Genomic DNA, 27,527 nt, shown 5'->3' with positions numbered 1-27,527 from the left:
TGGTGAGGATGTGGGGAAAAAGGTGCACTCACACATTGCCGGTGAGAGTGCAACCACTCTGGAAAGCACTATGGAGAGTCCTCAGAAAATCTGAAATGGATTTTTGACCCATTTCATTTGACCCAATTATCCCACTTCTCGATACATACACAAAGGGCTTAAAATCAGCATACTATAGTGACACAGCCACATCAATGTTTACAGCAGCTCAATTCACAATAGCTAAGCTATGGGACCTATGTGCCTGTCAGCAGATGAATGGATAAAGAAAATGGGGTACACATATACAGTGGAATATTAATCAGCCTTAAAGAATGAAATGATGGCATTTTCCAGTAAATGGATGCAACTGGAGACTATCATGCTAAGTGAAATAAGCCAATCCCCAAAGCCAAAGGCTCAACATTCTCTCTGACATGCGGATGCTAACACAGAATAAGGGGGTGAGGGGAGAACAGAAGTTCCTTGGGTTAGGAAGGAAGGGGGATGGGGATGGGAAAGACAGTAGAATTAATCGGAATTAACTTTCCTGTGTTCATATATGAGCACACGACCAGTGTGACTCCACGTCATGTACAACCACGAGAATGGGAAGTGACACCACACTTACGTCTAATATGTCAGAATACTGAATATTGTGAATGTATATCTTAAAAGGACAAATAAAAACAGGAAAAGAAAGAAATTAGAAAAGAAAAAAGAATGAAGGATTGGATAAAAGCAATAGTTGGAGCCACCAGAGCCAGATGCGGGGCTCTTGGGTTAGAGGGGCCAGGAGACTTCCCGGGGTGGAAAGAAGAGACCGACCAGCAGGAGTGTCCCCTGGGAGGCCTCACATGGACCAACAGAAGGCTGACAGCTTTACGGGTGGACAGGGAGGGGGGGCCACTTTGCCCCCTGTGGGGTCCCCCAGACCCTGGGCTCTGGAGTGAGCCTTTTTCTCCACTCCAGAGCAGCCATGTCGCTGTCCTTGGGGCTGCCCTGTGTTTCTGTGAGCCAAGGAGACCCCGAGTCCTTGTCCTCGGATTCCTCAGTGAACTCAGCAGGCTGCGTGGTTAATGCTAAACCTGCTTGAGTGTGCACAAGCTCAAAAACAAAAGTCCCCTCTACTCTGAGACAGAAAACACTTCACACCTTCCGGGAAGGCTCATGTGGCAGAGAGAATGCCGGCTCCCCAGCAATGGCCATGTCCATTGAGGGTGCAAGTGGAGTTAAGCTGCTCGTCAGCTGACCTCGACACAGGGAGATCAATAACAAGGTTTTTAAAATCAGAAGAGGGAGGGAGAAGAGGGGTCAGAGTCAGGGTGGACCACGTGAAGAAGGCGGCGGGGGCAGGAGTGAGGACCAGGCTCGGCAGACAGGGAAAGGGGTCGGAGTCGGGCACACGGCCAGCCTACAGAAGCTGGGGGACAGGAAGGGGACCTCCCCTAGAGTGGACACCTTGATTTCTGCCTGGTCAGACCCACTGTGTACCTGACCTCCAGAACTAAGATGATATGTTCCTGTTGTTTTAAGCCACCAAGTTAATGTGGTGAATTATTATATTGAAGCAGAAACTCAAACCCTGGGTGACTGCTTCATGCATCAGTCATTCCCTACACTGATTAACTCACACAAGAAGGTGGCTGTGCTGTCCACAAACTGCAGGGGCTTTCCCGGGCACTTTACTGGTGGTTCACTGCCAAACCATCTGCCAGCTAAAGGGCTTCAGTGAAGTACTTGTTTCCCCCACAGCATAATGGAGACCTCCTCTGTTGCTCAGCTGTTATGGCTTAGATATAAGGTGCTCCCCCAAAGCCCATGTGTAAGACAATTCAAGGATGTTCAGAGGTGAAATGACTAGATCATGTGAGCTTCAGCCTAACTGGTGGATTAACCCACTGATATGGACTAACCGGGTAGAAACTCTAGGCTGGAGGAGATGGGTCTCTTGAGGTGTGACTCTGGACTCTATACCTTGTCCCTGGGTACAGCAGCTTTCTCTCGGCTTCCTGGTTGCCATGGCTCGAGCTGCTTTCCTCCACCACATCCTTCCACCAAGATGCTCTGCCCTGCCTTGGGCCAGAGCTATGTGGTCAGCCGGCCATGGACTGAAGCTCCGAGACCATGAGCTGAAATAAACTCGTCCTCCTCTGAGCTGCTTCTCAGGCCTTCTGGCCCCAGTGATGCAAAGCTGACCAGCGTGCTAAGAGTCTTGCACCTCGCAGCAATAGTGCAGGGATACGCTCTCCCGGGACACGGGCTGCACAACAGAGCCCACAGCTCACCCGTCCCATTTGTCTGGGAAGGGGCTCTCAGAGGCAGCTTGGGTGGCCTCAGTGTCAATCACTGTGGCTCAGCTGTCTGCAGTCAACAACAAAAGCTGTCAGCGTTCCAAAGCCACAAAAGAATGAAAACGGCCCATATTAATGAAGTCGACTCTCATCTGTTAATTTCCCAAATGGCCTCAGAAGAGGGAAATAAATACTAGAAATTCATCACCTACAGGATTAGATTCACCGGTAGAGGCAGATTTTCACCCCGCCCCCTGCCTCCCAGGTGGCATTTTAAATTATTCAGACAGCAGTGAAATACGCTTATTTTTTCTAGCACCCAAAACAGCCCCTAATGAGTCCAAGAGGCAGAGACACGGGAGCCGCAGGTGGTGGGCTCTGAGGCTGCGCTACTTTACTACTTCAAACACTGGGCACAGTTGGCAGAATTCACACGCTGCTTTCCTGGGGAACATTATTTTTTTTTTCAGGTTACAGAGACATCATCTTGTGACTGCACTTCAAAGACGGACATGTTTGCTGGGACGAGGTGCGCCGTGCTTACACTCTGCTCAAGGGACACCTCGGATAGACGGCCTGCTTCACCAGGGAGTCTGAAAGCGTGCCGAGCTCACCAGAAGCTCGGAAGCAAAGCCGGCCATTCACACCCGTGGACAGGCTCACCACGACAGCGTCCCCTGAAGGAAACACACTGCTGAAATCACCCAGGGGCCGGCTGGTACTTTGATCAGCTGCTGCTGAAAACAAAGAGAGTGACAAAGAGGCGTCTTTTTTTCTTATTTAGTCCATACAAAAATTAATCGAGTTCTCACCGGATGGTGACCAAAGTGTCAAAGCAAAATAAGGACACAATGTGGAACAAAGGCAGTAAATGACAGTAAATGTTGTTCCAAGGACTGGTTAATCTATATAAAGGGTCATTAATTTGGAAAATGCCTTTTTTTTTAACAGTATTCATGTGGCATCTTCAAGTTGGCTACTGTAAGCTTCGTAGACCCACAAGAACCAATTTCAGAGTGGTGGCACTGGAATCTTCTTCATTGTAAGTCAATTTCCATGGACAGATGATACTGCCAGATTCTGTGCCAAGACCATATATCGTATTTATTTATTTATTTAATATGTATTTTTTAGTTGTAGTTGGACACAATACTTTATTTTATTTATTTTTACATGGTGCTGAGGATCGAACCCAGGGCCTCGCACGTGCTAGGCGAGCACTCTACTGCTGAGCCCCAGCCCAGCCCCCATGAATCCTATTTATGTCCTGTCGACTTGAAAGCCTGGACAACGGAAACTCGGGAGAAAAATACCTCCTGAGCTGCTTCACCATCCCAATTACAACTGGAGGGTTACATCAGGGTACACGTATTCACTGTGTGTGGGCAGAACGTCCCCAAGACTCAGGGGGGGGGGACCCTGGGGTCTACTGAGGATGAACTCTAACAGGTGGTAAGAACCAGAGGTCACAGTTTGTGTCCTTTGTCCTGGACATTTTTCCTCTTTCTGTGCCCAGAGGTCTGACAGGGCCCTCCTGCCTCAACGGGATGCAGTACAGACAGATGTGTGCCAGCTCAGATGTGTGCCACCTCTCTGTCCCTGCCCTCGCCTGCTGGCCCGCGCCCACAGGAGTCGGCTCTAGAGCAGACAGAGGGGGAAGGGAGAGGTCCTCTGTCCACTTCCAACCTCCATGAACAGCCCTCCTCACCTGTGTGCTCCCCCCTTTCCTGGCAGGGGGTGTTTTATTGGGTTTGGAAGCCTGGGCCTGAGAATCACCCAATACAGCTTCAATCCCAGCTTCACCCCACAGGAGACGGGGGAGTGCGGGGGAGTGCGGGGGAGCGCGGGGGAGTTATGAACAGCGAGCCTCATTCCCTGTTGTTAAGTGAGAACAGAACCGCCGCGTCAGTGAGGGGACTGACAGCAAGGCCTCCTGTGTTGGGTGGGTGTGTGAGTCAGCTCCTTCACTGCTGGGACCGAAAGACCGACACAAAGTCAGAGGAAGAAATGTTCCCTCTGGGGCTCATGGTCTCAGAGGTCTCAGTCCGTAGCTGGCCGACTGCATTCCTCAGAGGTGAGGCAGGACGTCATGCAGAAGACTGTGGTGGAGGAAGCAGCTGGGATCGTGGCACCAGGAAACAGAGACTCCACTGCCAGGTACAAAGTCTATACCCCAAAGGCAGGCCCCAGTGACCCAACTCCTCCAGCCACCCCCTACCCCCTTCAGTTACCACTCAGTGAGTCCCCATCAGGGGACTGATTCACTGGTTGGGTTAAAACTCTCATTAGCCAATCATTTCCCCTCGAACCCTTCTTATATTGTCTCACATGTGAGCTTTGAGGGGGTACCTCCTATCAAAACCATAATAGTAAGCCTTCGTTCTAATAGCTTCATACATCTTATAGCATTAAATCCTTCCAGCAATCTTACAAGGTAGGTGATCAACTACTTGGTTGAAGTACTAAGGCACAGAATTTTTTTTTTTTTTTTTTTTAAAGAGAGAGAGAGAGTGTGTTTTGATATTTATTTTTCAGTTTTTGGCAGACACAACATCTTTGTTTGTATGTGGTGCTGAGAATCGAACCCAGGCCGCACGCATGCCAGGCGAGTGCGCTACCGCTTGAGCCACATCCCCAGCCCGAAAAATTTTTAAAAATGTGTTCAACGTCTCAGAGGTACTGAGTGGCAGAGCTGGGATTCAAACCCATCTCCTGAGGCTCCAGTGTCCTTGCTCTACCCTCTTCCCATGGCCTCCCAGCGGCAGGCAGGAAGCACTGAGTCCAGTGCCCGGCACAACACTGGAAAATGCTATTTTGCATTGTTGCTGCTATTGTCATGTCTGTCACAGTCTTTCCTTGTGTCACTATGGGAAGGATGAAGGGGACAGGTAACAAACAGACAGATGGATGGATGGATGGACAAACGAGCGGGTAGATGGTGGGTGGGTGGGTGGTTGAGTGGATGGATGGGCAGAAGGATGGATGATGGATGGATGGATAGATGAATGGATGAATGGACAGGTAACATTTCAAATTCTCACTTGGAAAGACAGACTGCCATCTACCTGAAGATTCAATGGTGTCAGATTCAATGGTGTCATATGAAAGAAACTCTGGGATGAAAAATTTGACGATGGATTTGGAAATGAAATAAACCTGCGTCCGCTGAGTCACCTTTCCCACCAGCACTCAGAGCTCCGTCCTCCTAGACTCTGCTTTGCCTGGCCCTGTGGTGAGGAGCTCTCTGCCTCTCCCGGCGGCTGCGCCCTCCGAGCTCAGACAGTGAGCAGGGTCTTCCTCATGGTCTTCCTCCCTACAGTGTGCATCGTGGCAGGGGCCACCATCCTATCCACCTCACAGATGCCTGCTGACTGCGGTCACAGGAACACTAAGTACCTCAAGCCAGGCTCACGAGCCTTGAGTGGGTGTCTGAGACCTTGCAGGCCAACGTGGGGCTTAGGACTGTGCCCAAGAGCATCAGGAAGCTGGGAGGGTTATTTATCAGCAGGTGACCCAGGACACTTCCCACAAGAGACCCTCTGGCTGACGAGTGAGTGGCAGTGAGAGGGGAAGAGGTGAGAGCTCAGGGAGGGATAGCGATGGGCTTGGTGCCGGGGCCAGAGAGGAGGTGAGAAGGGCCATCAGGACGTCACCACCCAACAGCTATTTGCATGTGAGAACTCTTTAAGTGGATTCAGGCTAAAGACAAAAGGGCCTTTCTTCAACCCCNTTGGCTGCAAGAGACCAGAAGAGGCAGTTGGGGACAGAGTGAGAAATGCACTGGATTTCCCAGGACCTCAACTCTAGGAGATTCACTCTGGGTGGCAGGTCCGCTCTGCTGAGCCCCTGTGGGGAGCTCACGGCCTTCCCTGGTGGGCATTTTCACTGATTACTTGGTGGGGGTTGATCATGTCAGATCAACTCTCTGCTGAGCCTTATCATTGCGATCAGTTTGAAATGGGGAATTAGAAGTGAAGTTTCAGCTCAGGTTCATCTTGGCCTCAAAGTTAAATCAACGGATGCCTCATTTCCACCTCTTTCAGAATCTCCTAAAGTCGAAACTGACCTGTCCCCTGCTCTTGGACATGAGCCATAGGAGGAGTCGCGGCTAGGGAAGGGCCTCGGGAAGTGAACCGGGTGCCCTGACACCCTGCTGGCCTCCTCCCCTAGAGGGACACATGATCCAAGGCTCTGGGTTTGTGTGTCTCGCCTTCTTCCTCCCTCAATCCCAGGGAGTGACACTGTCCTCAGGCTCCTTCCTCTCCAAGGCCACCTCATCAGGATGCTGTTCCCAAGTCACCCACTTACAGCTCCCACGTCCTGCGAGATCTGCATCACCCCCCCTCACCTCCTGACGTTTCATCTTCCTGCTTTTTGTCCCCAACTAGGACAGCTTCATGGGGACAGGACACTGCTGTGGTGCCTGCTGTATGCACACATTCAGAGCAGTGCTGGACCAAGTGTCCCTGGATGGGTAAAGATGGACGCCTGCATCTGCGGGGCCACACTGCTCCAGTAGTCCGGTTCCCTTGCTCTTCCTCTGCTTGTTCTGCCTGAGCCACATCTGGACAAAGCCTCCCTGGCCTCCTCAGAAAGGACTGAGGTCCCCTGTGCAGCACTCTGTCCCCTCCCCCTGCACCTCACACCCACCCTCAGGACCATGAGCCTGGCTTCCAGCAGCTGTGCGTTCCTGGGCCACTCTGCATCCAGAGGTCCCTGCAAACCATCCTGGACAAAGGAAGTGCTCAGGAAACACTGGCTGAAGAGGGAGGGAGGGAGCGAATGCAGGACCGAGGCTGAGAAGGGAAGGGAGATGGCGACAGCCCACTCCTGTCTCAGCAGCTGGGGTGACCACTCATCCACTGGGGGCTGATCTCCAGCTCCGAAATGCAAGGACGATTTGGGGGCTTCCAGGGATGTTCCTTCCTTCACACACCACGGTCAGGAAGGCCCAGCCCTTCAGTGACCCTGGTGTACATGAGTGTGAGCTGTACGCCATGGCTATGTGCACGCCCACAGAAAAAGGGGTAAACAACAAACCCGGCAAGACAAAGGCTGGCCAGGAAGGGAGGCTAGACCCCGGGTGAGCATGAGACTGGCAGAGACAGGCGGAGAGACCCTGCTGACGCCATCAGGCAACTGCTTCTCACTAGGCCTACGTCCCAGACAGCAGGCCAAAGGGTGAAAGAACAAAAGAGCCTTGGGTGAGACACTTTCCCTGGGCTTCAGGCTCCTCGAGACAGGAGCACAACCACATCACCGCAGAATGTTTGGAAAGAATAAAAAAGAGGGTCTACTACCCAGCCGGCATAAAGCTCGGTGCGTGCAGATCAAGTTTCCCTTTAGCCGCACGCACTGCACACTGACAAGCACGGGGCCAGGGGGGAGGTCTCCTGACCACAGAAACACAGGACTCCTATTTTCCTTATCTTCTTTGCCCATCTGAAAACTCTAAGCTCAGATTAGATTTACAAGGCTCTTCTCTCAATATAACAGTGCACTGGGAAGCAGGCAGGCCTGCGTCCCAGCCCATTGCCACCCATGGACCTTAGCAAACCTGCCTGAACCTCAGATGTGGTCTGAAGGCGTGAGGGCCTGGCAGTGGTCAGGGCCGAGCAGGGCCAGAGCTAGACAGCAGGGGCGCACCAGGCCTCCAGACGCTTCTGGGACCAGCCAGTCCTTCTCAGTCCCTCCTTCCCCCCAGTCCCAGCCTATGTTTGGCCTGAGCCACCTCCACCATGACAACAATCCAGGAGCCTGATGAAAAAGCAAAGAGCCCCCCCAACCCCAGTCCTCCCTGTAAGAGGCACCTATGAATAAATGATGTAAAAGCCAAATAACCAAGTAAAGCCAGGAAACGCTCCGTCAAAAATAAATCAGCAGGAGAAATAAAGATAAGGGTCTGACGGGCCGTGGAAACGAGGTGGCAATCAACTCACCTAAGCGGCAAGTTCAGAACCCAGTTAAAGCTCAAGCAAGAGCTACAAACAGGATAAATGTCTGCTAGAGGAAAAGGCTATTTTTAGCGGTAAGACTATCAGAGATCTCCATGCATACTAAGCCCCTGACATTCTGAGTGACATTTGCTTTCTGGGAGCTCCTAAGCCTGACTATAAGCCAAGATAGAAAGATTAAAAATAATTGACAATGCTACAATTAAAAAAAAAAGGACCAGATCCCCCAAACTTGTGTCCAACCGCAGTGCCTGACACAGAGCTGGCCTTCAACGATACCAAGTGCCAGGAAGTGGAAGGAATTCAGCCCACAGCTGAACAATCTCGGGGCCTGAGTGACAATCAACGTTAGACAGTCCTTATGCAACGTCAGATTAGCTCCCGAGGAGCAATGCACCCAAACTCCAGGGCTGCTGAGCTCCTCATAAACACAGACACCCCACTGCATCTAACACCAGGACCCGTGAACCACAGCAGCCAACTGTGATCTCACATGACACAGGGACATGGAAAGTGGGCTCTTACCTTCCACCGATTTCCAAATCAAAGACAAAGGCAGGAGGGTTTATGCTTTGAAGTACCACTTAATCTGGTCAAATGGTTACAGAGAACTACCTATTTGCAAATTAAGTATCCAGGGGCTAATTACTGATCCAATCATTTTACTCTATTTTTCATTTCCGAGTTTTGGGGGAAAATGACTTTTAGTTAGGAACCAAGCTGATCATGTCTGCTTAACCCACTAAGTGACATTTATGAATCTCTGTCAGAACTTTTCTCCCCATCACCCACCCACATCCCCAACTTTGGACAGGGGGGCAAATGTTGCCTGTCAACCTTGGTACCCTACTTAGGGAATTAAGCTACAATGAACACGGGCATCTGAATGGACGCCCAAAGCTGAACGACCCAACCCTGGAAGACAGAATGATCAACATGCCCACTTCCCACCTTGGGCAAGGCCAGCCTGCACCTGGAGGCTCAGGCCAGGCTGTTCACAAAGGTACCTGGTCGTCGGTGGGTGGGGGGGGGGCACCCTTTCAGGGAGGATGACAGTCGCTCTCCAAGTGACATGAGTCACACAATGTAGGGCCCTTCTCCAGGCAGTAAGTAGTCACTGCCAAGAAGGAAGAGGCAGAGCTGCTCTGGCCCTGCCTGATCCATGGCCATGTGCCACAGGACACTGTCCCCCCGCCATCATTTCCAAGGGGCAGGATCAAGGAGTTACTCGATTTTAAGTCCTCTAGTTTTCAATGTTTTTGAGAAAGTGCTCGTCCCTTGAACACTTCTCTTTTGTATCCACCAATGTGACCCATGCTCAGCAGCAACTATCACTGTAAAAATGCTCTACCTGCCAACGAGTGTCCTCCAAGTCATCAATGAGTCCCCAGCAGAGAGAGGAGGATGCTAAGGCTCATGGAATTTTGCAAAATCTAATGTGCCAAACGCTAAATAAAGAAAAATCTTTTCTCTCTCACTTGGATGTATAACAATGGATAAACCTCTTGGGCCTAGTAAAGTCAGATTCTTCAACTGTCAAACATCAAAAATAAGAAGGCCTATCAAAGAGCATTATCCTGAGGACGAAATTAAATGAGGTGTGTGAAAGAGACTGCACATTTTAAAATTTAAAATAAATATTACAAAAATAAGCCATGTGGTTTATCAGCATTATAATTCTGAATCCATAGAAATCACTCCTCAGTGGGCAGTGAGTGCGTGAAACTAGGAATCTAGAATCTAGAATCGGAAAAGTTTCCTGTAAGTGACCTCCAATTTGAGAGATTCCACATGGTCCTATTAGTAATGAAGAGGAGTGTCACAAGAAAGGGGATGAAAGTCAGATATAACAAAATGAAATCCAACAAGGAGGAAATGAAGCCCTAACTAGTAGTAATCTTGATTGGGTTAAGGTAATCTGTAGGCACACCCTAGCTGCCTACAAGAATAATATCATCCTAGTCCTCAAATTATCACCTCAATTCTCACGTATAATGTCTGGTACATGATTAAAAATACTCAGGCACATGAGGAGAAAAGACAATATGTTCAAACACTAAGAGGAAAACAGATAAGAGAAAATGAGTGTATAATAATGAAGTTTTCAGGAATTTTAAATGAATCATGCTGACTATGTTCAAGGAAACAAACAATAAGATTAAGAATTCTGACATACAACTGAGTGACTTAAAAAAGGGAACACACAAAGAAGTCATCTCAAAAGCTCTCGGTTGATGAACCTTATCTAGTGACAGTCAGCTATGTGGCTGTGACCCATGAGTTTGGCCAGGAGAAATCCTGGGCAGTGTAGCACCCTAAGAGCCTGGGCCAGGGAGCTAGTCTGGGTTGAAAACCTGACCTTATTATTTACTAGTGGCCTTTGGGGAGGCCAAGATGGCTATGGTTAAGCTCCCTGGCCAAGGCTCCAGCAGGCTGTTTTTAGTGTGTGGCCAAAGTCATGAACACCCTGACGCAGGGCAGACACTCGAGGGCGTGAACACCCTGACGCAGCGCAGGCACTCGGGGGCGTGAACACCCTGACACAGTGTAGGCACTGGAGGGCGTGAACATCTGCTTGTGAGCAGGTGCCCACTTACCTACCTGCTGGTTACCTAATGATGTGCCTTCTTTGTCTGGGCTGCATATAGATCTAAAAGGCCCATGGAAGGACTCAGGGGGTTGGCTGGGTCTACTGCTGCCTCCAAATAAAGCACGTCTACTGTCCCACTGCGTCTCACCTCTTCGGCCACCTGCCCAGATCCTGCATCTGTTTCCTGGGCCCGAGCCTCCACCCAATGGTGTCCTTGGGGAAGTCACTGAACCTCTCTCAGGTGCTCATCTGAGAGATGGTAGAAACAATACCTGCTTCATAGGGTGGCTGCGGGGATTCCATGAACTGGGTCTGTCAAGTTCTTACACCAGAATCCGGCAAGGTGTTCTACGTACCAGGAAGTGCAGCCTAAGCCTTCCTTAACTACGAAGAATGAGTTCAGCTCCAGCAGCCACTACAGCCCTGCTCTGGCCTCCCTCTCCAGATGCCTCTTCTCTACCTCTGTCCTCAGGGCCCCACTTCCCACCCCAGGCACACTCACTCTCCTACACCTCCCCAGTCACATTTGCTCATTTCCTGTCCTCACCTGTCCTCTCTCCCCTGTGCCTGAAACGCCCTTCCCTGATTAGCCCATTGGAAAGCTTCCACTCCATCCTCAAGAATGCACTGCAATGTCAGCTTCTCTGGGAAGCATTTCTATGGCCCTCCGAGAGGTAACTACTTCCCCTTCCGCACTCAGCCAGCCTGAGTTCCCCTTAGCAAACCTGGGTCAGTCCTATTTGTGTCTGTCTTACCCACCGGGGGGGCTTGCCTCTGACTGTGCCTCACACGTCTCTTTTCCTGAGCACCAAGTCTAGTGTCCAGTGCGAGCAGTGTTTTGATGTGGAGAGCAGGCCTTGCCTTGCTCTGAGTGCCACCGCTGTGAACAGGAGAGCAGTTTCCAGGCGGTGCCTGACCCCCTGCTGCTCCACTTCATAAAGCAGTAGTTGGCCATTCTGAGTATCTCTGCACCTTGTTTATGCAAGTAAACCACCACCTCTGCTTAGCACAGCCACGAGGCATAAACTAATAAAAATGTAACTGTGCTAATAAAAAGGGCCTCCTGTGGACCTGTCGAATTAAGTCAGAAGCTCTCAGCTCCATGGGCCTATCAGACCTACACCACAAAACCCAGACCAACGAGCAACACACCAGACCAGCAAAGGAAGCAGCCCCTCACCTGAGACCCATCAGAGGAGGAGCACCCCAGGCTGGACACAAGAGCACCCTGACCTATAGCCTTGTCACGAGCCTGGTCCAGAAAAAAGCCTAGTCCTCAATGACAACATTCTGATTCTCTGACCCCGGGCCTCAGCTCAGTGCAGCTTTTCCAGACTTGATGTCAACACGTGGCCCACTCCAAGATGACACTGAAACTGCCATCAGTCTGGACCCTCACCTGGACCATCTGCAGAACTGCACACCTGGCCACCTACAGTGACTCTCTGCATCCATATCTGCTCTCCGCCCTTGCTCGGGAGAGCGCCTCCTGTAACCCCGAGGCCACCTTAACCCTTTCTGCAAACACAAAGGCATACATATGAACACACACACGTTGTATAGTGTGCAGTGTGACTCCAGGGTCAGAGACAGAAGTGATTAGGAGTGGAGGATAAAAACTGTGATTGCCAGGCTTGTGGCTGTCAGCTGACCCACGAGCACGGGCTGAGTGGCCACTGGTGAAAGTGGTGGACCTGTGAGCTCACTGCTATTCAATAAATCCTGCCGTCACAGAAAGACCCAAGCACGTCTGGTCTATGTTAACGGCACGTCTCGCTCACAACATCGGACGGTGACGACCGAGTGATGCAAGACAAAGCGATTGACAGACGCCTGTTTCCTCCCCGCCCTGCAGCTCAGACGCTCACGGCCCGGCTGGAAGCAGAATGGGATTTGGGATTCTCACTCCTCTAAGGCCTGCAGCATGCTCCCGGGGTCCTCGGAAGTCAGGATGTCCACCATCTGGTCACTGAGGGAAAGGTCCTCATTCACTCCGCCCGCCGAGGTGAAAGGCGAGGGCTCCAACTTGCTCTCGGCTCGCTGAACCTTCAGGAGAAAGGCAGACACAGCGACTTAGTGGGCCTCCGTAGGACCTCCACAGGGAAGGGAAGGCTGGCAGTCGGCAGGCAGGGGACAGGGCTGCCTGGCCACCGTGGGCAGGTGAACTCGGGCAAGCGCTGCTCTTCTTGGAGCCTCCACTGCTCAGTGGAGAAATGGGATCATGATTCCGACGGCCTGCTCCCAAGGGCTGTGCGCCTACGGCACAGCAGAGGCTGGGAAGGCCTTGGGGACCCACAAAGATCTGTGCTGGTGTTGTACCACCCTCATCACCATCACCAGGGGCGGGGACCCACACCTGGCAGTAGGACCCCGCGACACGGTTTTGGCATGTTTCTCATTAGAACATGGGATTGAGGTGGAAGTGACAGTCGTCATCACTAACCCCAACTCTGATGGGACAGAGGAGCCTGGCACATGTGATGTCATAACACTCAGTGTCCCACTTGACAGATAAGGAAACTGAGGTTCAGAGTAGTGAACAGCACATGATGGCCACACAGCTCAAAGGAGCCAGGCAGCCCGAGTCCCAGGCTTCTCCACTGGAAAGGCACCCCCCGTGTTACAGCACATTGTCTCCTTGGTCACCACCACTGGCAGAAAAATAAAGAAAATGTGAAGAGACTCCACTGCGCGGTGCTAGGCGAGTGCTGCAGGGCCTTCAGACTTCACCCCTCTGCTCTCCGCCCGCAGCTGCGCTCCGTCACAGCGCGGCACGTCCGCTCCCCCGGCAGGTAGAGCTGGGTCAGTGACACGAGGTGTCATTACGTGGGCCGCTTTCCTCCTCACCTCTGCCTCCAGGAGACAGAGGCCAGCCTCACTTTGTGATGGCGCCTCTCCTCCAGGAGACGGAGGCAGAAAGAGCAGCAGGCCCCTTCACTGGACAGGACTTCCACCTCCAGAAAGACGGGTCTCCAGGCACCGGGTCCTGGCCTGCGCTGGGCCACCTGCAGCTGTCCAGACTCACAAACCTCAGGTTCCCACACAGAGGAGGAGGGGGATGGCAGACGTTCCTTCCCAGGGGCTGCAACTAGGGGTGGCCCTGAGTCACAGCGGCTCCAGCCCTCCATGGCCCTGCACAAACCAACCAAGAGCCCAGGGGGTGCCCTCCCACCCCCGCCACCTGGCTTTCCTTCCTGTCTGTCCACCCATCAACTGGCCAAGTGCTCACTCCCCCTTGGGCCCTGGAGGGGTGCCTCAAGCACAGGTTCCACCCAGGCAAGGGCCACACAGACAACACCTGGCCCCGCTGAACCCCTGCCCCGACCCTGCAGTGGCCACCAGACAAGCGCCACCAGCCGACACATGACCCTTCCCTGGAGGATCCTGCTGGCCTTCAGATCCTATGCCAGGGACACAGCGTCATCCTTTCTCCTTGCCTCCTGGCCCCAAACAGTCACTGGTGGGATTGGAGATAAACACCCTGGGCTGCCTCGTGCCCTGGGCAGGAGTCGGCTGGTGCCGCGTCCCCCGCGTAGCTGCCTTCCAGCCTTCCCCCTCCCTCACCCCGTGGGGATCACTTCCACGTAAACCCTGAATCCTGGCCTCAGGATGTGCTGTGGAGCCCAGACCAAGAGACGGAGGGGTGCGGCCAGGCTACGGGACTGTGAGGAGCGCTGGGTGGTGTCCAGCGAAGGCAGGGGGAACCCAGAGAGCCCCGCACCTCCAGGAAGTGGCCAGCGATGACTGGCAGGGGAAGCGGGTGCCAGGGAACAGCACAGGGCACTGGGCAGACAAGGCACAAGCGGTAGGAGCTCAGCCTCCCAGGACGTATGTCCCGAGGAGTGGCAGAGCAGAGAGCACAGGGAAGGGGCAGGAGCCTGGGCTCCCCCAGGGACGACAGCAAGCACCAAGGCCACCAGCAGGCAGTGTGGACCAGGGCCTGAAGTGGGTGGCGAGGACACACCTGCCCGCAGTGGGTGCTGGACTGCAGGGCCCGGAGCCCGGCCACTGGTGGAAACCACCCAAGGAGCCAAAGACAGAACCAGCTTAAGTGACCACGAGGGGTGAAGAGAGGAAGGAAAGGTGGCACACTCCCACGATGGAACAGAGTTCAGCATCAGCAGATGGTGTCCTCTCACAACCTGGGTGACCAGGAGGACGTCACGCTGAATGACAAGAGCCAGGCACAGGAGGACATGTGCCACATGCCCTCCCTCACGTGCGGGAGCCATAGAGGCTGATCGGATAGAGGCAGAGAGTGGGCTGGAGGCAGAGGGAGCGCCGGCAGCACTGGGGCTCTGCTGATCACTGCACAGCCAGAGGCTCAGGCGACCGCGCAGACAAAACAGAGGACGGACAGGATTTTCAATGTTTTCCCCACAAATAAATGTTCCGTGTGTGAGGCAACGATGTGCTCAGGACCCTGATCTGATCACTGCACACTCTACACAGACATCCAAATACCACGCTGACCCCATGAACTCGTACGACTATTCTGTCAATTAAAAATAAAACGAAATAATTTTTTTAGAATGAATCACTGAGGGAGGGTTTTAAAAGCATTAGTGGTCAGGACGCATGGTCAGTGTCTGGAGGAGCGGGGGTGAGACTCGCCCGCAGATCTCAGCCGGCTCCCACCTGGTGCGCATAGCGGCCACCCGCTCGGCATGAACCTCGCCCCACCACCAACCCACTGCCCCAGGAAGAAGCTCACCCCACGTCTGGCCAGCACACCTCCCTGCAGACACTGGTATCGCGCGAAGAAGAAGAGTACCGTCCAGCTCAGTGCCAGGGAGACCAGGAAGGCAGTGAAGAAGGCCGCTGCGTGGAGACCATGGTTGGGTAGAACCTGCAGGAAACAGGGAGAGTGAGAGTCACCTGCGGTCACACTTCCCATCTGCCAAGGTCAGCAGATGACCAAGAGTCTCAGCAGAACACACAGGGAGTCAGGAGAGCCACCTGGGTTGGGACCAGCTCTCCCAGTGCCTGGCTGGTTGCCTTGGGGTCCTTGCTGGCCCTCTCGGGGGCCTGAGTCCCTCCTGGTGTTAAGGCTCGCCACTCAAGAATGATCATTTCCAAAGTCAAACACATACCAAACATCAGGCAGCACTGGAGACCTGGGTATTTCCTAACAGTAAGGGGCAGAATCTTGCAGGGGCCAGTACCTCAGTGCACCTGAGACCCCCACCCCAGGAGGTCCACCCATAAGAGGTGTAGCCAGGACACCGGGGAGAGGGGGAGGATGCACAGGGCAGCAGACATTCTCTCAGGAGGTGGGTGGGCACTGGGCCATCCTGCCACTCCACGAGCTGGGCAGGAGCCCCGAGGGCTCAGCACGACTGGCAGACAAGGAGCCGCGCCACCCAGATGCCTGTCAAGAGGGACTTGGTGTGCAGCTGCGGGCATGCGGCCAGTAGACAGCCCCTGGCTTCGAGGTCAGAATCAGCAGCAGAGAGCCACCTCACTTGATGTCACAGTCTTCCCAGGACTGCCTGCACCTGGCAGCAGAGCACAGCAGGGCGTGACGGCCAGCAACTGCGGCCCAATGAAGGACACCCTGAGGCCACACAGGCTCCAGGGATTCCCCACCAGGTTGGCTGAGGACGGCGACCCTACCTCCTCCTCTGCCCGCTCCTGGCTCCTCCTTGTCCCCCTCGCTGGGGGTGTCATCTGCAGGTCAATAATGACCACAAAGATACAAAGCAAAATCAGAAGCTGGGGAGATGCACCTGCAAAGCCCCAGGAAGACAGCACACGTGCCTCCTAGAGCCCCCTGGGTGCGGCACGAGGAGGTGCCCAATCCCAGCAGGGAGTGGGGCCGCTTGTGAGATGCTGGCTGCCAGCGAGGCTCAGTAGGACGCAGCGTCCCAGTTCTCACCCAGGGCTGGGGACGCAGGCCCCTCTGCTTGGCATGAACAGAGTTCCTGAAGGAAAGAAGGTGTTCAGTACCAACTGTGGATGTGTTTGTGAAGCCAGCCTAGTCACAGCCAGCCACGCTCACCAGCCTGGCGAGAGGAGGAACCCTCCTGAGACCCAAGGAATCAGATGCCAGCTCGGGCCAACCCTGCAAGCCAGCCTGGGAGCAGCCCCCAGCCCCAGGGGCTACCCTTTCTGCAACCTGGAAATACACTGTGCCCTCCTCTGTCTCAGCAGCTGCTCCAGAGAAGCCAACCCAGGAGGACAAGTCTCATTCAAAACGGCCGCAGACAACAGGGACACCTTCTGCTCAGGAGCCAGCAGACAAGTAGCCCACTCCTCATTCCTGCAGCCGCATGCAGGTGACAGTCAAGAGCAAGTCCTCCCGACAGACCAGGCCACCCCAGCCGTCCTGCTGTCAAAGCTGAGCCCCATGCAGGGGTTCCCCTAGACGCTGAGGGCAGCTGAACCAAAGCACAATGGCAGCCTCACCGCCCCGTGGCTCAGCCGTCTACCAAGAGGGTGGGCAGCCACTCTGCCTCCCACTTGGACCTCCTAAATCAGGACTTTGATTAACACCAAAATGAAACCCAGGGTCCCCTACATTTTTTGTGCTGGAGTATCCCTCTGAGCCCTGATTGTGTACCCACTGGACAAGAAAATGTCACTAAACTGGATAAATGTGAATAGTATTCCATGGAGGTGACATTAAAATATTGATAGAGAAGACATTCCCCCCCAATGTCTCTAAAAAGGCCAAGGCGCTGGGGTTGAGCTTACCAAGGTCTGCTCTTGCAGAAGGGGCAGCCTGTTTCACAGCTTTAGGAAGAGGGAGGGAGGTTCCGGGCACTGGCCCTGTGGACCACCTAGACAAGGTGTCCGGGCAAGGCGCCAGGCTGAGCTGATCTGCTGTCAAAGCTGAGCCCACGCTGAAGTGCTAACTCTCAGGATCTATGAGGGATCTTATTTGGAAATATGATCTATGAAGATGTGATCCAGATGAGGTCGTGTTGAACTAGGGTGGACCCTAAGTCCCCTGACCATGTCCTCATAGGAGAGGAGATGGACAGACACAGGACACACAGAGAAGATGGCCCTGTGAAGACAGAGGCAGAGGCCAGCGTGCAGCTGGGAGCAGGCGAAGGCTAAGGGCTTCCCGGGCCAGGTGAAGCCAGGAGGCACGAGGAAGGTCGCTTCTCCAGAACCTTCCCAGGCAGCATGGCCCCGCCAACGTCTGAGACTCCCGCCTCCAGCCTGAGAGAGCAAGAGCCTGCTGACCAAGGGGCTGAGCCGTGCAGGTCCCCCAGGGCTTCCAGGACACGGAGCCAGTGTCACTCAATGCCCAGCAATCCTGCAGAGACGCCCAGCAGACAAGCAGATGAGCAAGGAAATTCAGTAACTCATGTCCACGGCTGAAAAATGCCAGTTGAGCGCTGCTGGCCGCCAGTGCCCATGTTCTCCCTTCAGGTCACACCAACCACCATCCAGGTTGCTGTGAAATTCCTAGTCCCACTCTCCTAGTCCAGGGGAGAAGCTACTTGACTGGTGAGAACCACAAACAAAGACTGGGCCAGAATCACAGGCAGCAGGTCCTGTGCTGTGCCCACACTCCACATTCCCCCTCTCCTCCCTCCCCGTCACCCTCTCTCCTCTTCCCACCTCCACCTTCTCAATCCGAATCTGAGGTTCTGCGCTCCTCTGGCCAGGAGAGTGGCAGAGATAACTGGAAGAGCAGAGGTGCCGGGCAGTTCAGTGAGGCGGGGTCTGGCTGGACGTGGCACCCAGCCAGGATGCTCGTCCACACCAACACAGAGCAGGGCGGCTCTGTGGATCCTACTGTCTTCTCACTTGCAAATCTTACTTTCTGACACCAAAAGACAGGCACATCTTGTAGGCAGAGCCTGCCTCCTGGGGAAGACCACCTTAACTACCATATTCATTTATCTGCAGTGCTAAATCACACTAGGCCCTGTCCTTTCCCTGCCCACAGCACCTCTACTCTTCAACTTCCACCATGAAGTTGGACAAAGAAGAGCTAGGTCTCAAGATGCAGCTTTCTGGGAAGGAGAAAAGGCCACCCAATCACCACCACCATCATCATGCTCACCACTCCTGGAGTTATGCTGTGGATACGAGGTGCCCCCAAAAGCCCATGTGTGCAATAATGCAGGGATGTTCAGATGAAAAGATCAGACCAGGGGATTAATCCACTTGGCGGATTACTATTCTGAAAGGATTCATGGGTGGCGTGGCTGGAGGAAGTGGGTCACTGGGGACATGCCTTTGGGGCTTAGTTTTGTCCCTGGAAAGTGGAGTTCCCTCTGTCTCTCCCCCGCCCCTTCTCTCTGTTTCCTGACTGTCGTGAACTGAGTAGACTTCCTCTGCCATGCCATTCCACCAAGATGCTCTGCCTCATTCGAGCCTAGAGCTATAGTCGGTCAACCATGGACTGAACCTCTGAAACCATGAGCCAAAATAAACTTTCCCTCCTCTAAGGCGATCTTGTCGAATATTTTGGTCCCAGGTATGAAAAGTTGTCAGAAACAACCATCAACATTCATCACTACCACCATTATCCTCACCATCATCATCACCATTACCATCACCGTCTCCATCATCTCTGCCACCATGACAACTACCACCATCACCATCATCCTCACCATCACCACCATCAGTATCATCCTCACCATCACCATGACCACCACCATCATCACCCCATCACCGTCACCACCACCACATTGTAGCTCAGTGGTTCCATGGCTTTACATATTTTAATCCATTTGATCCTCACAATACTATGATGTGTATGCTATTTTAATTCCAATTTCATAAAGCACGATGCCAAGGTCTAAATAAGTTAACTAAATGGCCCAGGTTACAAGGTAGTAAGTAGTGGCTCTGACATATGCAAAAGACATAAATCATTTGTCTTTTGCATACACTATAAATTCTTTCCCAAGTTTCTCATTAATCTTTTTTTTACTTCTTTTTTTTAACCCTACAATTTATTTTCATTTTTTATTTTTTTTAGTGCTCTTTTTAAATGTCAAGTTTTCAATTATTTCTGACTATTTATATACTCAAATCCATGGTTTTCTTTATACGACGTAATATTAGCTCATATTTACTTTTTACAATAATTTTAGCTATTTAGACTTTAATCTCATTAGGAAATCGATTTTTGTTTTTCTTCCAAAAGATCTAGTCATTTCCCCCAAATTTACATATGGCATTCTCCCACTGATTTAGAATGCCATTCTACTGCACACACTAGACCTTTCTCATCCTCAGCGCTATACACAGCGTTACTGTAGTTCTGTGATATTTTTAAGGTCTAATAGGGTACATTTTCCCATGTTACTCTTGATTTTCAAAATCTTCCCATCCAGCCTTGTGAACTCAGATTTTTAGGCGAACCTTGACTTGATCACATGGCCCACAAAGTCTCATGGGAATTATTATTGGACTCGCAGTGGATGATTCTGGGCACCATAGCAACTGCTGTAAACGTCTCGATTGGACCTGAGATCCTTGCAGCAGAACACTGCATCCAGGTCTCTGGTGCCTGGTCAGGTGCTGGCCCCTTCACCTGCATGTGAGAGAGACGGGGCACAGGTAGGGCACAGTGTGATAGTCTTTTTCCCTCAAAGACTCTACTCACCCAGGAGGAAGAGAGGATCAGACAACATCTTGACAAAATGGAAAGAAATTCTTGAGGCCTCCTTTTCCTTGGGTGACATGTGTCAGTTTTCATCAAGGAGATGGAGGGTCCTCTGCATGTTGCACGAAGAGCAACTTCCTGTCTTTACTCTGTGTTTTTCAGCTGCTTGATGAAGACTCCAGGGGAGCTGCCGGCCTCCCTGGGCTCCTTTTCATGAGCACTTGCAACTTCCTAGTGTAAGTTCAGCATCTCTGCAGGTACTAGGCAGCCCTGTGGGGCACACCTGGTTTCCAAGGGCCCTGCCCTGGGTGTCTCCCCAGTGGACTCTGGTTCCATCTAACCAGCAGTTGGCATGGGCTTAACCCTGAAATCAACCTTCAGCTGCACACTTCAGAATATCCCTCCTGTCTTCAAGCCTCACCTCCTCCAGGAAGCCTGCCAGTCTACCCAGCCAGAGCTCTCCTCCCCTGCTGGGACCCACAGGACAATCTATATTCAAGTCATAAACTCAGAAATTCAATCATAACTGTGCATCGTTTGGTCTTTTTGTTTTTCATTTAATGTCTCAGTGTGATGTGGGGACAGTGGCATGAGTGGCTGAGTCCCCAGATGGCCCCAGATTCCACTGCTGCTTAAAATCCTGCACTGGGCCAGACCCACTCTGTAGCACAGTGTGGGCACATGAGCCTGGGGCCCTAGGAAGCGGCACACATTCTCAGCCATCGCAGATCACCTGGCAAGGCTGTCAGAGTTTGGTCACACGACAACAGTACCTACACCCCCTGCAGGTGTGTGCTGAGCACTGTGAACCGCCAGGCCCTGCACGGGGTGCCCACCTGCCATCCACCTGCCTCTACAACCACCCAGGAGGTGGGTCCAAGGATCACTCTCAGTTACGACTGGGGAGCCAGAGGGCCAGAGAGGTAAGTGATCCTCCCAAGACCACAGTCAGTGGAGGGACGGGGACTCGAGGCCAGGCCTTCTGGTCTGAGCGCCCGCTGTGCCCACAGCAATGCAGGGTGCCATCTCTGTATTCCTCACATCAATAGGGTGCTGCTTGAACGTGGCCCCCAGCCCTTGGGCACCTGGGCAGGGCAGGCTGCACCCCAGAGGGGCACTGCTCCTGCTTCCCCAGAAAGGCAGCCCTAGGCCCTGGGAGGGATCAGCACCATCCTCCCAGAGGGCTGGGCACGAAGCAAGGACAGCCGTGAAGTGGATGCAGCCACGCAGCAGCCAGCCCTCTCCCTGGAGCGGTGACCACCACTGGTGACAGTCAGCTCAACCAAGGGATGCTGACCTATTCAATGCCACCTGCAAGGTAAGGCACTGGGGACACAGGAGCTCACAGCCAACAAGGAGAAATGGTCACCAGTGTCCCGAGGCCCACTAGACTGTGGGCTCGTCACTCTCCATCTAGTCTTCACAGGGCTCCAGCTCACTAGCACGTGATGTGGCCTGCTGCCTGGTGACCCTGCCTGGCTTTGACTGCTGACCTCCACCCACTGGCCATGCAGAAGGGTTAAATATCCAACACTGCTAGCCTCAAAGGGCTGCCTGAGAGGCTGGGCCTTGGCTGACCTCTGGGGACTTGGGCTGGTGGGGTCCTGGCCTCTGGGGACATGGCCTCCCACCACTCACTGGTGAGCGTGGCTCTGCTCTCAAATGCCCCACAAACAAGGGGGTTTGTGTCCAACCCTGTTTTCCTGCAGGAGCCTGGAATCCTGGTACTTGCCAGGCAGGCAAAAGGTGCCCACGTGGGCAGCCCCCGACACCCTGTCAGCGAGACCCTCAAGCTTTCCTAGTGGATGCCACACCCCACGTGCTACCACAGCACTGGCCGAGGGTTTGGCGCACCCCGAGCCGCCCCTGTGCGGTGGTCTTGGTGGCTTGTGGCTGGTTTGCTCCTCCCCCGCCGTCTCTCCCCTCTGCTCCTCTTGGTTTGGGTCCTTCCCTGGAATCACCTGGAGCCCTGTATGACTCCGTAAGTCCTGCGAATCCCACGAGAGAGCATCAGGCCTGGAGGTGGCCTGGGGACCACAACACTCCAACCGTGGGACCCTGGGCAATCACTCGACCCGAGTTTCCCTGGCTGGGCAATGGGGTGATTTCAAGCCAGAACTCATCTCCCAAGATGGTGGTGAAGATGACGGGAGTCGGTGTCTGTCAGTTGCTTAGGACAGCTGGCACCAGCAGGCACTCAGGAAGTGCTCCTGGAGAGGGTAGGGGGTCAGGTAGGTGACCTCGGTGGGATAAGGACACTCAGGACAGCACTGTTTCGGAATGCGACTGTGAGGGTGATTGGGGGCAGCTCTGAGTGGACCCAGGAGGGAAGACCCACCCTCAGTGAGGGCAGGCACCATCCAACCTCCTGCGTCCCAGACAGAGAAAGAATACGGGGGGCACACACACACACACCCCTCTTCTCCTGGACGTCAGAACTCTGGGCTCTCTGGGCCTGGGCTGAGAGGACCAGCAGCTCCGGGTGCTGGGACTTGGGGCCTTGGACTGAGACGCACAACCATGGGTTTCCTTGGTCCTGACCCTTCAGATCTGGACCGTGTCATGCTACCGGCACGCCAGGGTCTCTGCTTGCTGACGGGCTGCCGTGGGGTTTCTCTGCCTCCAAGATCCCGAGTCAAGCTCTCTAACGAATCCCCTCCTGTAACACCTACACACATCCGTCCGTTTTTTTCCCTCTGGAGAGCTCTGACACGCTTCAGGACACAGTGCTCGATGGACATGTGGATGTGTGCCCCAGGAGCCACCAAAATGATGAATGGAAACAGGATCAGCAGAGGCAGGAGCCAGCTGCCAACCACAGGGCTCTGGGACGATGCGGGAAGTCACCAGCAGCTGGTGGCAACGTGAGGCCAGGATTAGGGGCAGCACAGGGGGACAGGTGGCACTTTGGCCTGTCCAGATGGCGGCTGCCCCATGGGGTGACACCTGGGAGGCCAGCCAGACAGCCATGGCCACTCGGAGGAGCTGCAACACCACACAGTCCCCAGCCTCCACCCAATCTGGGCTGTTGAGGCCCGTGGCTGGTTCCTCCCCTGGCTCCCGGGATAGGCCAGAGGCCAACACCGTGACTGTGAGGGACATGGGTCACGTGTCGCTTACCGTTACCTTCTCTTCTGCTGTTATGGTAAGAAGGGCTTTCAGCTGTGTCCTGTTCTGGAAAAGAAAAAAAAAAAAAACACTCTGGTCACTGCTCCCGGAGTCTGGTCCGCAGGGTAGCATTGGTGTCACGTTCAGCCCACCAGGCACCCGGCCAACAGCTGGGCAAGGAGGAGCCCGCGGAGTCCTGCAATCCCTTGCCGGGAAGTCTGTGATTTTGGATCCTGCTTTCTCCACCAAACGCTCACGCGCATACACAGCAGCAGGTTCCTAAGACCCAGGAGAGCCCGCGGCATGGTGTGTGGGAAACACAGGTGGGGGTCAGGCCTCCCGGAAAGGGGTGGGCCCACGGCTGCCAGCTGTGTGTCCAGGGGAGACCATCCACTCTCTGCCTAGGGTCATCTCTCACTGTGACCACCCTGTGGACCCACCTAATGGCTTCAATGTCCCTCTGTTGAGAAGACACCAGACCCATGAAGGGTGAGTGTTCCCACACCCTCTGCAGCCGTGGGGTGCCCAAGAAAACCCACCACAGGACAGGCCTGCGGGGTGGAGGCAGGACCCCCCACAGCTGGAAGGGCACAGGCCAGAGCACAGCTCCATGCCCAGCGGGGGCGAGGCATAGCCCAGCCGGGCTGGGTGGGGAGGTGGGGGGAGTGGAGAGAGCTGTGGTGGGAAGACAGGGTGAGCGTCCCTGATTCGAAGTGCTTGAGTGAGAAGTATTTCAGAGTGTTTTCATATTAGGAATATCTGCATGTTCATAAAGAACCCTCTTGGGGCTGAGACCCAGGACTAAATACAAACTCCAGTTAAGTTCCGCAGACGCCTTCCGCACACACCGGAGAGAAACTCTATACAACACAAAGTGCAACTGCATTTTGACCAGAACCCATGCCCTGAGGTCAGGTATGGAATTCCGCATTTGCGGTGTCACGTGGGTGCTCAACCAGTTTGTCAGCATTTTGGATTTGGGGTTCGGGAATGAGCAGTGCTCTCCTGTGGTATCCCGGCACGTCACCTTGGGCCTGGGGCTTGAAGTCCCGTGAGCCATGTGCAATGTGCAGCGGTCATCAGGGACACTGCTCTCTAACCTGACCTGTGCTCCAAGGCAGAAAACCCCCTGGCCCATGGGCCCCCACTGTGACAACAGCCCAGGAGGCACGCAGTGCTGGGAGCCATTAGCCAAGTAGGTATGACAATTTCCTTGCCAGCGTACCCCATGTTGCTGACATTTTGCAGTGACATTGAATGTAGTTGACCTTGCTCAAGGACCAGGGCGGATTAGGGTGTTCCTGGTTTAACATAATCGTGTTTAGGGCGTTCCCAGTTTAGGTTCCAGGTTTAAGGTTTAAGATTATTCCTGCTGGGAATAGGGCGTATCCTGCTGCCTAAGTTCCCCTTGAGTTCTCACGGGATTCAGACAGTATATTTTGGGAGACAGAAGCCCAGTGAAGGTAAATTTTGGGAGAGAACGTGGATTTTGGGCAGAGAACGTGGATTTCCCCAGAACGTGTTTGTAGACGGCTGGTGTGAGTTCGGGAATAAAGAGTTGCTGTTTGAATCTACAAGCTGTGTGGTGGCTCGTGATTTTGTGCCCAGCCAGACTGCGGCATTGCAGCATGCCAGGTCCAGCTCGGGCAGCAGGCAACCTGTCAGAGGCTTTGAAAGAGACCAACTACCATGGCTCATTTTCTAGGGGCTTAGAAAAAAATTTAAATATGAGTCTTAAAAGAAGTGACAACCAGAGGGCAATCGCCCTGCCCTTTCTGCTTGAGCGGCCGCTGCTCTGGCGTATTTATGATGCTCTGTGGGTTTCAGGTCCCCTGAGCTGGACAGCTAAGGCTAAATTTGGAAGGCCACACCTGGGGGCTTTCTGCCCTGCTCTCGTCCCCCACAGCACCCCTGCCTCCCGTCTAGGAAAACAGGAGTGTCCATGTGCCGTGGAGCTCGGATTCAGACCCTAACCCCTGGCTTACCGCGTAAACTCAAGGCTGGAAAAGATGTTTTGAACCTTAGCACAAGTCAGAAGACATGGGCCAGGGGACTGCAGCGATGGATTTACAAAGTGGCCATGAAGTGTACATGACACACTGTCCTGACTTTCTCCTTCCTGATCTGCCTTCATCTAGGATCAGTGACCTAACCCACTTGGATTTGGGGTGTGTGTGTGTGTGTGTGTGTGTGTGTGTGTGTATACGCACCCGTGTGCAAGTGTGTACGTTTGACAAAGCATTTCTGGACCCAATTGCAAAGCATTTCTGATGCTTCTCCCTCTTGCTCTGAGGGTCACACATGCCTGGCACCCAGCAGGCTCTCAGGAAGTGGAGATTATTTTCATTCTCTCCTCTGTTACTCCCAGATGATTCTAAAGTGGCGGAACTAGATGAGACTTGGGGAATCTTCCCACTGCTCTCATTTTTCAGATGAAGAAACTGAAGCCTGGTGAAGTCCCACTGAGTGTCTGAGTATGGGTGAGCACGCAGCTGGCACAGTGGCTGCAGTCCCGAGGCACGGGAGGTGGTGCTGGACAGGCAGAGCGACCACTCATGTGGAGCTCACATAAGTCTCACTCAGACTCAGGGTCTGATCATTTTCAGTCCTAAAGACACACTGACACTCCATAGCATTTAGGAAATCCCAGGAGTCACCCAGACTCTCAAGTCCACCCAGTGGAACAAGCTGAGAACAAGGGATGGGGACCTTGCCGACTTCCAGCACTATTCACTCAACAAACACTGACCAAGCACCTTCTACACTGCACTTCCAGGGCAGGTCTGAGGCTAAGAGCTCAAGACAGCAGCAGGAGGGAGCCCGGAACTCAGCTCGTGAAGCTCGGAACTCTGGAATCTTCTGGCGGGCAGGTAGGTGTGCTTTCTGCCCTGACTGTCCACAGAACTGCCTAGAGTGCCTTAAAGGCTCACAAAGGGAGGAACCTGCAACACACACACACACACACACACACACACACACACACACACACAAAGACTGCAGACATTGATACAATGATTTCCTCCTACAGATGAAAAACCTGAGGCTCAGGGAAGTTAAAAAAAATGCCCAAGATTCATTAGCTCATTGATCTGTTCATTCGCCTGCTCTGTGTAGGGTTCTTTCTGGCACTGGACACAGCTAAGATCAGGACAGATGAGTCCCTGGGCTCATGGAGCTGACATGCTAGTAGAAGCAGGAGACAAGGGGCAGAGTGAACATCACAGACAAGGACAAGCAGTACAGACAGGACCACAGCAGGGTGTGGCAGGGCAGGGACAGTCACTCAGGCTCAGGACCCGCACCTCTGCTGCCCAAGCCCCATGCCAGGTGCACTGGAAGCCTAAGGCTACACTGCGGCCCTGGCTTGAGGTCCTGATTTTCCTGCCAGAGGACATGGAAGAGTCCAGTGTCATTTTGAGTGTCTGACTCTTTTGTCTTAAATTTTTATGTTAGCTGACTTGTTCGGGTCCTCTGAAACTATCGATGGCATTCCTTCTGGGCCGTCTGAGCCTTATTTCTTATCTCTCTGTGTCCTATTTTTTGACTTTGTACCTAATTACTTCCTGACGGATGGCTCTGTTCCGACAGCCTCACGGTTTTCTGGCTTCTGGTCTTTATCCTCCAGCATCTTTCATCTTGTCCAATTTTACCTGCAGCTTTTTTTTTTCCTTTTCCTGTTGCAGCAGAAATGCTGCCCAGGCTCTGTGGCCTCAGGGATGAAGGAACTCCCGGAAGTTGCCAGTGGCTGCAGGCACCCCCCTGCCCCCCCACTCTGCTTCTATCATGTGACCTGGGGCCGTCACAATAGCCTCTAAAGCACATTTCCACATCTATGAAAATGGACTTTATCCAGGGACTAAAATCACAATAAAATGGCAGAAGGAGCCAAAGCATCCTAAGCTCCCTGAGAGCAAAGCTATGCCTCCTCCATCTTGTACCAGGGTGCACATTGTTGCCCAGGACCTCCAACCAGGGTGTTCACTGCACAAGTGGATCCACAAAATGGGAAGTGAGCAAAGGAGAGA

General features: G+C 53.4%; 1 protein-coding gene and 1 long non-coding RNA gene across 2 annotated transcripts in view; one reads left to right on the top strand and one right to left on the bottom strand.

The window, feature by feature from the left end:
• The window catches only part of Evc2 (EvC ciliary complex subunit 2), a 90,252-nt gene that overhangs the window by 51,810 nt on the left and 10,915 nt on the right, over nucleotides 1-27,527 (bottom strand). Inside the window, 3 exon segments of the mRNA XM_015481940.2 lie at nucleotides 12,724-12,863; nucleotides 15,532-15,666; nucleotides 23,515-23,568. Of these exon segments, the coding sequence (XP_015337426.1) occupies nucleotides 12,724-12,863; nucleotides 15,532-15,666; nucleotides 23,515-23,568 (329 nt within the window).
• Nucleotides 21,362-24,665, top strand: LOC125610923. The gene is made up of 3 exons (XR_007340995.1): nucleotides 21,362-21,712; nucleotides 22,104-23,991; nucleotides 24,256-24,665. It is a non-coding gene; the product is annotated as an uncharacterized LOC125610923 (long non-coding RNA).

The sequence above is a fragment of the Marmota marmota genome, unplaced genomic scaffold (genome assembly GCF_001458135.2).
Source record: "Marmota marmota marmota unplaced genomic scaffold, marMar, whole genome shotgun sequence".
In the NCBI taxonomy this organism is placed as follows: domain Eukaryota; kingdom Metazoa; phylum Chordata; class Mammalia; order Rodentia; family Sciuridae; genus Marmota; species Marmota marmota.
Note: the sequence above shows the minus strand (reverse complement) of the source record. Positions and strands in the feature narration are given on the sequence as shown.